We start from the raw sequence: 15476 nt of genomic DNA on the forward strand, positions 1-15476 counted from the left end.
GCAGAGGGGAAAGAGTGGGAAGGATTCCAGCTCCCTTGAAAAAGGGATGGAGAGAGCCATGTCCTGGACAGAATCTCTGTCTTGGGAGGGACAGACCCATCCTGGGGGGACACAGCTGGCTCAGTGTCCTGCTGTCTGTCAGGGTTTGCTTGGGATGGAGCTGCAAACAACCAGAGAAATTCCAGATGGAAATGGTAAATGGGAATCAGCTGCCTGGGAGAGCCCCTGTGGGAAGCAGAGCACGGAGGGAGCAGGGCCTGAGCTCTGGAAAACTGCCCGGGGAATTGCCACAGCAGGGGGGACCCACGGGAGGAATGGGTGGCAACAACCAGATGCCTTTTCTGTGGGGACCTTGCCAGGGATTGTTTCTGTTCTGTCAGGACTCCCGTGGCACTGGCAGGGATTGTGACATCCCTGAGGAAATGTGGCACAGCACCCACAGCCCCAGGGCTTGGCAGGGGGATGCCCAAGTGACCAGGGTACAGCAGGGAGGCTCAGGGGTGGGGACCATCCTGCTCTGGCCTCGCTGGGCTCTATTTCCACTGCTTTTCCTTCAGAGGATTCCCTTTCCTGGTGGGAGATGGAGCTGGATCTTCATGGACACTGCACCTCCTTAATATTGCTTGGAGTGGCCCCAGCTCCTGTGGAGAGGTACAAGGCAGCAGGTGAAGGCAGAAAGAGGATTTTCCTCTGGAATTACCTGAATTACTGCTAAACCAGAGGCTGTGTGTCAGTGGTCCCCATTTCTTACCAGAAAGGATGTCTCTTCCCAGCAGTGCTGATGCTTGGGAGTGCAGTCCAGCCTGTACAATGTTCATTAGGAAACGTTCCAGGGTGGCTCGGTTATTTCTGAGCCATCACATCCATCTCATGAGTGAGGGCTGTACCTGGAAGGATGCCCTTCCTCTGGAAGCTCTGGAGGGCTTGAAGCACAACAAAATGAGGATGGAAAAGGAGGAGAAAAAACCAAATTCCCGCTACTGTAGTGGATATAAACTTCTCTTGGACTGAAATAATGAAACAGCCAAAGGATGGCACAATAATTAAACCATCTCAGCAAGGAATTCATTGCATGGAGCCACCACACATCAGTTCAGCTGGGCCAGAAACAAACACCCAACCTGCAGCCTGCCATGGCTGTGCCATCCCAGCACGAGGGAGCAGCACGGACAGGCAGAGCCAGCTGAGCCCCTGCCCTGCCACACTGAGCCCTCACCCACCCCAGGGATGGGGAGGCACCAACCATCAGCCCTGAGGAGAGCTCGTGTTTTATTGAAGCCTCTGTGTCTAAAGCTGGTGCTGAGATTGATTTCCTATACCAGGATGGGGGGCAAAGCTGTGGCTGTGGCGCAGTGCGGCGTCAGGTGCCATGTGGGAGCAGCCCCGTGGCATCTCTGTGTGCCCCCACACAGCAAAGCCTCCCAAAATAAACCTGCTCAGGGCTTTTTTTACCCCAGTGAAATCACACGGACTCTGTGCTGTCATTGGGAGCAGGAGTGATGGGAACAGGAACCAGAGCTTGTCTCCTGCAGCTCCAGCTCCTGCCTTTCTGTCCCCAGAAATGCCACCAATCCCTTATTTCCATCATACCAAAATCCCAGAAAACAGGATTTGTGGTGGGAGAGGGAACATGTTTGAGTCCCACAATGTACTAATTGTCTGGGGGCTGCTGAGAGCAGATTTAAAGAGGACAAGGAGGCAGTGCCAGCAGCTCCCTCACCCCTGGGCTGGGGACCATCTCTGATCCCTGCTGGGATCTCACCCCGTCACAAGTTGCCTCCTATTTTGAAGCTGGGACACCCAGGCCAGCTCCCTCCTGCTGGAGCTTGTGGCCAGCAGCACACGGTGACACAGCCACAGGACCTTCAGTCACTCCCATCACCCTTCCCAGAGCCTTTCCAGGTTCTAACACACCCTCCCAGGGGGATGGGCATTGGGGGCCATGCCCAGTTCCACCAGTGCCTCCCAGAAGAGGATACCCCAGACACAGATTGCTAAGGAAACATAGAATTGTGGAACTTCTTAGTCTGGAAAGGACCCACAAGGATTGAGTCCAGCTCCTGCTCCTGCCCCTGCAGAGAACAGTCCAGGAAGGAAAACAAACTGTTCCAGTCAAAGACCCTTTGCTGCCCTCAAAAATTCTGCTCCCCAGTTCACCCACTAAAGTCGTCCACAACCTGTTTTTCCTCTGCCAACGTTGGCTGCTCACAGCCACCCCAGCCAGCCTCCAAAGCTCCTCTCAGTGTCCCTTCCCCTTCCTGGGGCTGCTCACAACCACCCCAGCCAGCCTCCAAAGCTCCTCTCAGGGTCCCTTCCCATTCCTGTGGCTGCTCACAGCCACCCCAGCCAGCCTCCAAAGCTCCTCTCAGTGTCCCTTCCCCTTCCTGGGGCTGCTCACAGCCACCCCAGCCAGCCTCCAAAGCTCCTCTCAGGGTCCCTTCCCATTCCTGCCAGTTGTCCCCATGTCCCTGCACTGCAGCCTGGACACACAAAGCTCCAGGGACAGCCTGGACACACAGAGATCCAGGGACAGTCTGGACACACAGAGAGAGCTTCGGGGACAGTCTGGACACACAGAGAGAGCTCCAGGGACAGCCTGGACACACAGAGAGAGCTCCAGGGGCAGCCTGGACACACAGAGCTCTGGGGACAGCCTGGACACAGAGAGAGAGAGATCCAGGGACAGTCTGGACAGAGAGAGAGAGAGATCCAGGGACAGTCTGGACACACAAAGCTCTGGGGACAGCCTGGACACAGAGAGAGAGAGATCCAGGGACAGTCTGGACACACAGAGATCCAGGGACAGCCTGGACACAGAGAGAGAGATCCAGGGACAGCCTGGACACACAGAGCTCCGGGGACAGCCTGGACACACAGAGATATCCAGGGACAGCCTGGACACACAGAGCTCCGGGGACAGCCTGGACACACAGAGAGAGATCCAGGGACATTCTGGACACAGAGAGAGAGCTCCAGGGACAGCCTGGACACACAGAGAGATATCCAGGGACAGCCTGGACACAGAGAGAGAGCTCCAGGGACAGTCTGGACACACAGAGAGAGCTCCAGGGACAGCCTGGACACACAGAGAGAGCTCCAGGGACAGCCTGGCCCCCGAGCAGCACTGGGCAGGCAATGGGAGCTCCTACACATCTCCCAGTTTGCCTGTCTCAGAGATGGTTTGTGTTCAGTCTGGCCGGGAGCGGGTTCTGGTGGCAGCAGGTGGCAGCAGAGCCCTGCCAGGGCAGAGCCGGCAGAGGAGCGGGAGGGAGGGGGCGGTTCTGCGGTCACTGGAAATTCATTAATTGGCACTTCTGTCGTTCGTTAGGTCCCACAGCCTCTGGTCTGTCCGGGAGCAGCCCGAGTTCCGCGGCAGGGCAGGTGGAGCCAGCACAGCCACAGAGGGAACAGCCACGGGCTCTGCCTGAGGCTCAGCCCCTGCCTGCCCTCCCCTCCCGGGTGCTGTTTGACCAGGGCAGCCCCTCCTGCAGGGGCACTTCAAGCTCTTCATACTGAACTTCATCTGTTTTCATCACATTTTCCACTACTCCTCAAGTGCAAGTCACAGAACCACAGAATTGTTTAGGCTGGAAAGGCACTTTGAGACCATCGGGTCCAACCAGTCCCAGCACTGCCAAGGCCACCACTGACCATGTCCCCAAGTGCCACATCCACACGGCTGTTAAATCCCTCCAGGGGTGGGGACTCAGCCACCTCCCTGGGCAGCTGAGCCAGGGCTGGACAACCCTTACCTGAAGAATTTTTCCCTGATATCCAGCCTGAAGTTCTCCTGGCCCAGCCTGAGGCTGTGCCCTCTCCTCCTGTCCCTGTGCCCTGGAGCAGAGCCCGACCCCACCCTGGCTCCCCCCTCCTGGCAGGAATTGCAGAGCCAGAAGGGGAAATGGGTCACACTGAGAGAGGGCAGGGTGAGACCAGGGAGAAATCCCAACAACAAATCCACAATAGTGTATATTTTATTTAAATTAACAAAACTACATGTCTTCCAGGTTGCTCAAAGCATTCTGTAAAAACTGAATTCAACCTAAACAAAAAAAGGATATATTTTAATAAGACCCAGGGACTATTTCCGAGACTTACAAGAAGGGCTTAGGAATGAAGAAATAAAAAACCCACACACACACACAAACACCCCATAAACACTGTTAGTGTCTGACACAGAATTTGGTTTGAAAGCAGCGACTCCCCCTGGGAGGAGCCTTTGCAAAACGCAGTGCTAGAGACTAAGCTGCAAAAGAAACCACGGACACACCTATGGGAACAACATAAATATCACGTAAGAACCCAAGGGAAAAGGGATGTGAAAGTTGCAAAGTCGAGCGCTCAGGCGGGAACGTGCCGGAGTTGGTGACGTGCGTTGGTTTGTTCACTTTGCAGTGGGGGTAACTACGCCAGGCAGGAGCACCGATTGGACCTGCTTGGGCTGCGACGCTGCTGGGATGCTCCAGGGGGAGCTGGGGATGCTCCAGAGGGAGCTGCGGATGCTCCTCCCCGCTGGGGATCCCCGGGAGGGAGAACACAACTAACAGAATCGCTTCCTTTTAAGAAAATCCTATTGTAGCTCCAGCCAATTCAAAGGGAGCGGCCCTTTGGCAGAGGGACCCCCTTGCAGAGGGACCCCCTTGCAGAGGGCCCTGCTCAGTGTGTCACATCCTGACCTGGGATGGAGCACAGCTTGGGGTGCCCAGCAACCTAAAGGATGCAAGATGATCTTGTGATGCCACCCTCTCCTTTTTTGAGGTGCCTCCTAGGCTTTTTTTTTTTGCCCAAGTGCACCTTCAGCACCTTGAAAAGTGATGGAAATGATGGTTTGGTTTTCCAAGCAGGCTGGGTTGGACAGGTTTGAGTATTTAGCCAAGGCTGGTTGGAACCTTCTGGAGGAATAAATAGATGGGAATAAATGAATAAACTTTGGATGGGAATCATGATGGAACCTGGGCTGACAGCCTTGGCAGCAGCTTTGGGGAGCTTCCCTTCTCTTCCTCATCTCTGATCCTTCAGTGACAGACAGCAGCAGCAGATCCTTGGCTTTTAGGGACAGAAGTGGGAGGGTGGGTTCTGTGTTACCAGCAGCTAACACAGACATTTCCTACTGCCAGCTCATGAGGCTCTCTGGGTGCTCCAGGCACTGGAAGGTGTACCCTGAGCACTGCAGACACTTCTGGCCACGGTTCTTCCCTCCCACACCACTCACTTCTCTTAACTGGTCCCAGCATGGTCCAGTTCAGGCCTCCACCCTGATCAGTGCCCACTCCCCCTGCAGTGCCAGCAGCCTCCCAGCACGGGGCTGAGTGAGCTCAGTGCCTGCCTTGGCTCTGGGAAAGCAAAGATCCACATTAGTGCGTGACCAGCGGATTCTTTCGAGTCTGATAATCCCTGGAAGAATCCAGCTCTGCCAGGAGAGCTCCAGCCCAGCAGTGCCCAGAGGAGCAGGACTGCCCAGCTCACAGGGATGCATCACAACCAAAGGGGAAGATGGAGGAAGCCATGAAAACCTGGGAAGCAACAGGGCTGAGCACAGGCAGGAGCTGGCTGTGGGATCAGCACCTCTAGAACTCAGGAGTGCTCCATTCTTCTGCAATCCAGCACAGCAACCAGGCTGGACATCCCCTGTATTCAACAAGCAGCTGTAAAACCTACTGAGAAAGCACATTGCTGCTTCTACTAAAACCTCACCAACAGCCCAGTCTTCTCCCAGCAGTGCTTCATTCAGTGACAGAGGGTGGCTGCAGGGCTGCACTCAAGATTCAAGCAGCTCAATACGGTTACAGATGGTGGAATTACACGTTTTTACAACCAGGCTTTAGTCCCCCCTCCATCAGCACCTTGTGTAAGCTGCACACAGGAGAAAACTTGGAGTGCCGAGTCTGTGCTGCTGCCTGAGCTCCCTGCAGCACCTTCATGCACCAGCACACACAGCCAACTAAAACCAGCCCCAGGGCAGCGACTTTGCAACCCCCCCTCCCTCCCAGCAGGGTTTTACGTGCTCGAGTGGACACAGTGGACACAGCCCCCCCCCAGGAATAACTACGCCATAGTAAAGAGTTACAAAGTTCTGCTCGGGGGCACCGCCCCGAGAACACACCATCGATGGGAGCCACATGGGCCAGAAAGGTCTCCTGCCAGAGGCACTGGTGTGTCCCCTGTCCCACCCTGAGCCCCGCTGAGCCACCTGGGGTCACTCCTGAGCCTCCTTCCGAGCCAGCTTGTACACCTCGGTGGGGCCGTCCACGTGGGTGATGGTGGTGGTGAGCTGCAGCTCCTCCCCGCTGGTCACCCCCAGGTCACCTGGGGAGCAAAGGCACTGTCAGGGCGTCTCACAGCAAAATACTGCACAATCAGCAAGTAAAAGATCCGGTTTATTCCCGTAAAGCTTTGAGGAGCTGCCTGAGCTACAGACCAGGCAACAATCCTACAAATGCTTTTATTTACAGTTATTTAAAGAGAAGCTCAAGACACTGAGGGGCTGGAGCATGTCCAGGGAAGGGAATGGAGCTGGGGAAGGGGCTGAGGGAGCTGGGGGGGCTCAGCCTGGAGAAAAGGAGGCTCAGGGGGGACCTTCTGGCTCTGCAATCCCTGCCAGGAGGGGGGAGCCAGGGGGGGTTGGGCTTTGCTCCAGGAACAGGGATAGGAGCAGAGGGAACAGCCTCAGGCTGGGCCAGGCCAGGTTTATTTGAATAACAGGAAGAATTTCTTCACATAAATGGTTGTCCATCCCTGGCACAGCTGCCCAGGGCAGAGGTGGAGTCCCCATCCCTGGATGTGGCACCTGGGGACATGGTCAGTGGTGGCCTTGGCAGTGCTGGGGGATGGTTGGACTTGGTGATCTGAGAGGGCTTTTCCAGCCTAAACAATTCCATGATTCTGTATCAGCAAATGAATTCTGTGCTACTGAGGACTACTGCTATCAGAATCCAGCAGCACTGCCATTCCCCACTTGCCCAGACATCAGAGAATCCCAGAATGGTTTGGGTTGGAAGGGACCCAAAGTATCACCCAGTTCCAAGGCCCTGCCATGGGCCATGATGCCACACACTAGATCAGCATTCTGTTCTCTCCATTCCTCATCCCCCATCTGAGCTGCAGTTACACCTGGGCAATGCTAAAAGGTACAAAAACCACCAGAAGGTTCCAACCCGCCTTGGCTAAATACTCAAATCTGTCCAACCCAGCCTGCTTGGAAAACCAAACCATCATTTCCATCACATTTCAAAGTGCTGAAATGTGCACTTGGGCCAAAAAAAACTGCCAATGCCCAGCAGGCATCCCAAACTCTCTATCTCTCTCTCCCCTTAGATCATTGGAGGCATTTACCATTGGACTGGTCTTCGCCGTAGTTCTTGTGGGACGGCGCGTAGAGGAACATGAGGGCGAACACGTAGAGGTTCCACATGCCGTAGATGCCCGTGAAGAAGGCGCTGTTCACCTGGATCGTTATGTCCCCCCACTTCCAGTGGCCTTCTGTCACCTGCCCAGGAGAAAGAGCAAATTCAGTACTGGAGGAAATCAGTGAGAACAGCACCGGTGCACCAGGATGGAGGAAATGGAGTGGAAGGGATTCAATGAGGCAGAAACCAGGCTGGGATTCTCCTCTTCACCCTCAATCTGCAGGGGAAAAAATGCTCCTGACAAAATGATTCCATCAGATTCCTTCAGCTTGGATGTCTCATTGGATGTGACCAAACTGCTCTGTTGTGGATACACCTGTGGCAACCACGTGCTCAGGGCAGTCCCTGGGGACACCCAGGGACACCCACAAACACCAGACTGCTAAAAACAGGCCTTTTCTAGCAGGAGAACCAGCGTGGATGACGTGAGGGCTGATGTGCTGAGCACAGCCCTGCACTGTCTGAGGAGAGCCTGGGCTGACAGCACCACCTGACACATGCTGGGCTTTGGCAGCAGCCAGAGAGGTACCATCAATATTAATGTTACATGAAGAGACACAGACAGCTCGTGCTGAAATGCTGCTTTCTGTTGAAGGGGGAAGAAGAAAGCTAAACTAGCTTAAAACAGAGAGCCACAGAGATGCTCCAGGGCTGGAGCCCCTTTGGAGCCAGGCTGGGAGAGCTGGGGGGCTCACCTGGAGAAGAGAAGGCTCCAGGGAGACCTGAGAGCCCCTTCCAGAGCCTGAGGGGGCTCCAGGAGAGCTGGAGAGGGACTGGGGGTAAGGGATGGAGGACAGGACAAGGGGAATGGCTTCCCACTGCCAGAGGGCAGGGATAGGTGGGATAATGGGAAGGAATTCCTGGCTGGGAGGGTGGGCAGGCCCTGGCACAGGTGCCCAGAGAAGCTGTGGCTGCCCCATCCCTGGGAGTGTCCAAGGCCAGGTTGGATGGGACTTGGAGAAACTTCAGCTAGTGGGAGGTGTCCCTGCCATGGCAGGGGGTGGAACAAGTTGGGCTTTAAGGTCCCTTCCCACCCAAACCAGTCTGAGATTCCACAATTTCAGCAGCAACAGAATCTCATCCATACAGAGACATCAGAGCTCAGGATAAACAGGTACAGCTACTGCTGGGAGCAGTCAGTGCAGGGAAGGCTGGATTGTCACCTCCCCATGGGCACACAAACCCACCAGAGTGTTTCAGTGTGAACAGACCATGTTCCCCTTGCTGAGTTCTCAGAAATGACTGACCCCTTGGCCCACATTCTGCCCAGCACAGCCCCAGAGCCAACGCTCTTTGTGCAGCCCCAGCCTGAGACATTTCATGGCAGAGCTTCAAACAAGTGGGAACAACTTCTTCAAAAGCAACTTGCTCTCAAATGTGCTTACAACAGGCCTGTCCTGTCTGCCTGGAGCCAGCACCAGGAGCGGCTCCCAGGGAAGGGCAGTGCTGTGGCTCACCTGGCTCACGATGAAGAAGATGACGGTCATGGCTGCACAGGCCAGGGTGATGAGCATCAGGAACTTGAACCTAAAAATCAGCCCCTGTTCGGAGAGAAATGTCACTGGTCACATTAACAGAGTCCACAAAACCCATTTTTGGTTTTAGGATAGGCAAGACACGAGTATAAAAAATGACAAATAAAAAAAGGGTCCAACCCACGAAACCCCAAAGCAAAACAACCTCCACCCACTCGTGTGCCGCGCTCAGCACTGCCCATATCCTCTGCTCCCCACACGTCTGCGCCGCGCCGGATGCTCCGCGCGGGGCGGGTGTCTGGACAGCGCTGCCTTTCCATGACATGTGCCCCGGTGACTGATTGACCAGCAGTTAATTAACGTGGGTCCCAGCCCGATGGCTCATGGCTCTCGTAAAACAAACACGTGGGGAGTCGTGTCTCGGGGCCCACCACACTCATCCTCACCCCCAGCCTGGCTGGGAGGAAGCTGCAGCCACCCCAACGCCTGGCACTGCCAGGGTGGCTGTCACAGAGCGGAGATTCCGAGACAGCCTCGGGTCTGGGATCCATCCCACTGCTCTCCATCCCTGCTGCCACCAGTTTTACATTTTTACTTATAAATTCTTCTGGTTTTGTGTGAGTGTGTTGAGTTTTTTTAACCTGTTTCTGGAGTTCAGGTGGAAATGTCAGTGTCTGTGTAATTACTGTGCCACACCACGACAACAAATGACTAATAATTTAACTCTTCCACACAGGTCCACGCTCACCAGATGTTTGGGTGTCGAGTGTGGCAGCAGCAGCTCAGCACCACGAGCCCTGTGCCTCCTGCTGGGGGGAAAAACACTCTAAATCTGCTTCAAATTCTCTCAAGTCTCATTTTCTAATTTTTTATGTGCATTCCCAATGGGTGATAATGACTTCTGATCATGGCATTGGAATGGGCTGCCCAGAGAGGGGGTGGATTCACCATCCCCAGAGATTTTTAAACGCAGATTGGCCGTGGCACTGAGTGCCATGATCTGGTAAAGGGACTGGAGTTGGACCAAGGGTTGGACTCCATGATCTTGGAGGTCTTTTCCAACCCAATCGATTCTATGATTCTATGATTCTATGGTTTAACAGAACAGCTTTGGGGATAAATATTTACACCCCTGTGGAAACCACACTGAGAGAGAGCTCCTTGGGTTTGGCAGCTGGTAGAGACAGGTAGGACAGGAACACGTACAAAATTATGGGCTAAAAATGAGGACAAAGGGCTGAATGTGTTGTGTTTTGATCCTTGTTTTCCTCCAACAACTTAGCAAGGAAATGACAACCCCACAATTTACACCATGGAAAATCGGGTGGTCTTAGGAACGCTTCCCATTAAACAGAAAATTTAATCGTAAAGGAAGGGAACTGGAGGCATGGGGAGATTGTGGGTAGAGGAGTCTCAGTTCAGACTCTGAGTTCAAAAGTGAAGACTCCACGCCCCAGGGGGGGCAGTTACCTCGTAGTGAAGGCGGCGAGCCTTGCTCATGGCAGGGAGGCTCGACTGCTTCCCACTGATGTTTCTGAACACTTGGAAGACCATGAAACACAGGAAGAGAAAATAGAGGCACAGGCAGATCCCTGCGACGATAATAAAGGCCATCTGGGCAGAGAGAGTTAAGGGAAAATGGCACAAGCACCAGTCCCCTGAGGTGTCCAGCTCCCAGCCTGCCAGGACTGCTCCTTCCAAAGGACACCAGCATTTCCCACAGCACCTGAGCCACCCCTGGCCTCCCAGAATCCAGGGGGTTTCCCCACACCAAGCGGGGAACATCCCCCTCTGCTCCCGACCCAGCCTGAGCCAGGGTAAGGATACAGCCAGTTCCGTGCCCACCTCGGTGGTCCAGATGCTGTAGAAGGGGTTCTTGAGCTGCACCCCCCTGCAGAGGAGAGAAAACACCAGCTGTGAGAGGCCAACAGGCCCAGAGAGCCTCAGGTCTGCTCTGCAGCCTGGGAATCATGGAACATCTCGAGTTAGGAGGGACCCACAAGGATCACGAGTCCACCCTATGGCCCTGCACAGACACCCAACAATCCCACCCTGTCCAAACCCTCCTGGAGCTCTGGCAGCCTTGGGGCTGTGCCCACTGCCCTGGGGAGCCTGGGCAGTGCCCACCACCCTCTGGGGGAAGGACCTTTCCCTGAGATCCCACCTGACCCTGCCCTGGGGAGCCTGGGCAGTGCCCACCACCCTCTGGGGGAAGGACCTTTCCCTGAGATCCCACCTGACCCTGCCCTGGGGAGCCTGGGCAGTGCCCACCACCCTCTGGGGGAAGGACCTTTCCCTGAGATCCAACCTGACCCTGCCCTGGGGAGCCTGGTCAGTGCCCACCACCCTCTGGGGGAAGGACCTTTCCCTGAGATCCCACCTGACCCTGCCCTGGGGAGCCTGGTCAGTGCCCACCACCTTCTGGAGGAAGAACTTTTCCCTACAGTGCCACATGGGAAGAGGCAGCTGTGCTGCTTTCCCCAGGGGTGAGGAGGAGCTGAGGTGGGAGGTGCTCATGGCTGTGATGTGCCAGCACACTCTGGAGCACCCACAGGAGCCTCTCCTGCCCCCAGAAGATGAGGCTGTGCACAGCCATGGGGTGAAACTGCAGGTCCCTGCAGGGGGAGGTCACCAAGAGCCTGGGATTGCTGCACCCACCTCTCACACATGTCGAAGATGAAGAGGCAGAAGGAGCCCACAGCTATGGGACCAACCTGCTTCCAGTACCCCGACAGCTGATTCCGCTCATTCTGGTCCTAATCAAGAGGTTTGGAGGAGGAAAAAAAGGAAAAGAATTTAGCCTGAAGTACCCTCACTCAGTGCAAGTCCTCACAGCAGCATTTCCAGCTCTCAACAAGTACAAGGGAGCTGCCAGGTACTGCTGGAATCAGAGCTGGAGAGCCCCTTGCCATCGGTGTGGTACCCACCATCATGTGCTCCCCACAGAAGATGATCCAAAACGAGAGCAGCATGGCATAGAAAATTCCTTGTCGAATGTCTCCAAAGAGCAGCATCCAAGTCCAGTCAAATCCGATGGAAAACCATTCCACGGGAATGTTAATGAACGTCATGGAAATTCCCAGAGCAAAGATGACCCTGGAGAGGCAGAAACACCTTCTGTTTCCAGTGTGCAAGGGAAGGACGGAGGCCCAAAAGCCAAAGCTGTGCATGGAGAGCAACAGAAGGAAATCCAGCTATTTGGGAAGTGTCACCTCCTGCCACCAAACCCTCTAGGACTGATCTCCTCTGAGTGGCTCCTCCTTCTGTGTGGGTTTAATGGGACAGAGAAGCTCTGGAGGTCTCCTGCTCACAGTGTGCCCGAGTGGAAGGAGGGGATGGAGAAGAGACAATTCCTGTCTCCCCAGCCACGGGAGCAACGACCCCCTCAGCAAGTCCCCTCCTCAAGGTCTCCTGGGCCCCCACTCACTTCTCCAGCAGGACAGGAGCCCGTGTCATCAGCGTGATCCGCCTCCAGTACCACACCATGATTATCAGAATGCTGGGAGTCAGGAAGGTCTTCATGGCAAACCACACTTTGGTGAAGCCTCCGTTTTGATGGATGCCCTGAGGAAAACCAAGGTGGACCATGATTGCTGTGCAGGGTTTAACACTGTCATCCTGTGCTTCTCCCTGCAGGAGAGGCACACACAGGGCAGTGCACCCCAAGGACGTGGCCTGGCCAACACCAGAAAGGAGCAGGTGCCCACTGAGCCCCTGGGCCACCTGGGCAGGTTCCAGAAGGCCAGAAAACAAAGACCAACAGACACGAGGCAGGAGCGGGAATTCTGACACAGCATGGAAAAAGCTGCCAGAATTACTCCCAGACAAGTAACGGGATACTCACGGAGCCAAGTCACCGCTGCTGGGAAGAGCATCGGCCAAATGAACGTGTTTCTCCAGCCACGTGCCCTCCCACCACTGTCTGCAGCCACCAAAGGCCCTGGCTGCCTGCTCTGCTGGCAGGGACAGGGGGGGCGAGGGCTTCCAGCTGGGAAAAGCATCCATGGGCACCAAGCCTCGAGGGAGGGCAGGGGCAAGGACTGCTGACAGCTATCCCAGCCATCTGCATGGCCACAACCAACTCCAAACCTGCTGTTCTGTTCCTCCTTAGCTCCTACCCGTGAGAGGGAGGACTCTGTGGTGGGGCAGGGAGGGCACGGGGGAGCTCTCATGGAAAGAGCCTGGCTTTGGAGGAGGTCACAGGGCTCAAGGCTTGGGGAGGGCTCCTCAGAACAGCAAAGAGGGCATCCCTCTGGAAGGAGCACAGTCCATCTGAGGCAGGAGTGGGACAGAGGAGCTCAGGGCAGGACAGGAGCTGTCCCAGCACTCACCACGAGGCGGATGTCCTTGATCTCGCCGATGCCCACGTTGATGCCCTTCCTCTCGTTGACGGGCAGGCGGATGTTGATGAGGTAGTACTTGTGTGCCACGCTGCCAATCTCCATGAAGGGCAGGAAGTCGCAGTCGTAGTGGCGGCCCTCGGACTCCACGGTCTGGGGAAAGGGCAGGGAGCACACACGGCTGTCAGCCCCCAGGGAGGGCCTGCAAGAGCACCCAAACTGGGAGCACTGGGAGCACCAAAAGCCTGTCTGCCAGTTCCAGAGCCTGAGAGAGGCAGTGGCCTGGGAACCTTTATCCTCACATTTTTGATTGGTTTGGGTCAATGAGTCAGTAAGTTTGACCTCAAGGAGGTTCATATTTCAGGCTCTCTATTAATATCAATTTCAAGGGAGCCTTTCAAGATGAACCTTCTACAACTCTCTGACAGGAGGGTGCAGCCAGGTGGGATTTGGTCTCTTCTCCCTGGTAGCGAGTGATGGGACAAGAGGAAACAGCCCAGGGGAGGTTCAGCTTGGATATTGGGGAAATCTTCTTCACAGAAAAGGTCATTCTGTGATTCTGTGACAGGAAAAGGACAACTCCCACCCATCTCCACCACCAGCATTGTCCAGACTCCTTACTTTTGGTGAGCTAAAGGTGCACTTCAGTTTCCTGTTCTCTATGGCATGAGCTATTTCTTGCCAGTCGCTGAACGTGTCATCGCGATAGGCCAGCGACACATCCAGGGTGATCTCTGCGTTCTCCCCTGCAGGAGGGAGGAGACACAAGCCTGGTTATGTTCCCAGAGTAATCACAAAGCACCACACAAAGTTCCTTTCTAAAGAAAATTAAGGAACTGAAGGTGAGTTATCTTGGCCTTGCTGGAAAAAAACCTCAGAAACAACCACACACACATTGATGGTTTCTGTAGGTCTGGTTTAGCTTAAGTTGTTCTCTGGAAGACTTTTGGAGCCCTCCCCTCCTCACCCACACCTGCCCTGACTTGTTTCTGCCTTTGCAGGTGCCCCAACTCGCCCACCAGACACACACAGAGCTCGTGCCCTGGAGAGGTCACACATCCTGGCTGTGTCCATGGCACAGGATGGGCCACAACTGCTTGGCAATGTGCTGGTGCCCGGGCACTGCCAGGAGGCTGTTCCTGCCAGGAGGGAGCGAGGCTGGAACAGCCTTACTGAGGTGCCACAACTGAGCACGTTCATGAAATGCAGAGTTGCAGCTGAGGCTGCCAAGGAGCAACACATCAACATGTTTAAAAACCTGAGGCAAGTCTGTACCAGCTCCACCAGATGTAAAACCCTCCCTTTTGCCAGGCACAGATCCCAGGGAAGGCTCTGCACGAGGAACACGCTCCAAAATGAGCATGTTCATGCTCCAGCCCAGCCTCTTTGTGTAGAGCACCACACTGCCAGAGCCACGGTGTGGGAAGAGCTGCAGGGGAAGGTTGTGGAACCATCCTCCATGGAGAAGCTGTGTCTTTGTTGGGAATCCATGGTGGCACACTCATCCAAAGTGATGGGAAGGGGCGGGAATGGCACCTGTGGTTGGAGCTGCTACTTATGTGTTGTTTGGAGGTGGCCAGGCTGTGCATCTGATGTGGGGGCATCAAGATTTTTCTGAGCACTTTTTGGCACACGTGATCTCCACCATCCTGATCCATATCCAGCTCCTTTCCAGAGCTGCCACGAGTTGGGTTTCCATGAAACATGAATTTGCCATCTCAGATCCGCTGTTTAGGAGACCATCAAAACAGATAAATGGGAACATAAGGTTGAACTTGGCCCGGCTAAAAAGAACTACAAACTCCATTTCAGAAGCCATAAAACCAACTGGAATGCTTGGGATTAACTCCAACAAAAACAGCTTTCAGTATTTCATCTTTGCAGTCCAAATGTTGCTGCTGCCATTGCATATGAAAACCAGAAGGCAGAAGATGGATGCTCTGTGCTTTTCCAGGCCAATGGATTAGAGGCTCCCTCTGGATTTCCATCAATCTCTGCACTGGAGTGACAACTCCCATTGGAAAAGAGTTTTGTGCAAAGACCCTTCAAGGCTGTCAACATAAAATATAGATATATATGTACACATGCAAACATCTATTCAGCACAGCAGACTGATGGCAGGGCTGGGGGAGCAGTTGGACTCAGTCTTAAAGGTCTTTTCCAGTCTAAATGATTCCATGATTCCATGATAGTCCTACTCCAGCTCACTCTCAGCCTTCCCCCAGGAACTCCCACTGTCCCTGAGGAACAAATAA

General features: G+C 54.7%; 1 protein-coding gene across 1 annotated transcript in view; it reads right to left on the reverse strand.

Moving 5' to 3' along the window:
- Positions 1–3956: 3956 nt before the first annotated feature.
- WLS (Wnt ligand secretion mediator) overlaps positions 3957–15476 on the reverse strand; it is a 29438-nt gene continuing 17918 nt past the window's right edge. The window contains exons 3-12 of the mRNA XM_071565323.1: positions 13843–13967; positions 13213–13374; positions 12309–12445; positions 11809–11977; positions 11540–11637; positions 10709–10772; positions 10352–10495; positions 8864–8947; positions 7333–7486; positions 3957–6306 (exon numbers count right to left, since the gene is read on the reverse strand). Coding sequence (XP_071421424.1) covers positions 6197–6306; positions 7333–7486; positions 8864–8947; positions 10352–10495; positions 10709–10772; positions 11540–11637; positions 11809–11977; positions 12309–12445; positions 13213–13374; positions 13843–13967 — 1247 coding nt within the window. The 3' untranslated portion in view covers positions 3957–6196. The remainder of the gene's footprint in view (positions 6307–7332; positions 7487–8863; positions 8948–10351; positions 10496–10708; positions 10773–11539; positions 11638–11808; positions 11978–12308; positions 12446–13212; positions 13375–13842; positions 13968–15476) is intronic.

The sequence above is a fragment of the Pithys albifrons genome, chromosome 10 (assembly GCF_047495875.1).
Source record: "Pithys albifrons albifrons isolate INPA30051 chromosome 10, PitAlb_v1, whole genome shotgun sequence".
Classification (NCBI taxonomy): domain Eukaryota; kingdom Metazoa; phylum Chordata; class Aves; order Passeriformes; family Thamnophilidae; genus Pithys; species Pithys albifrons.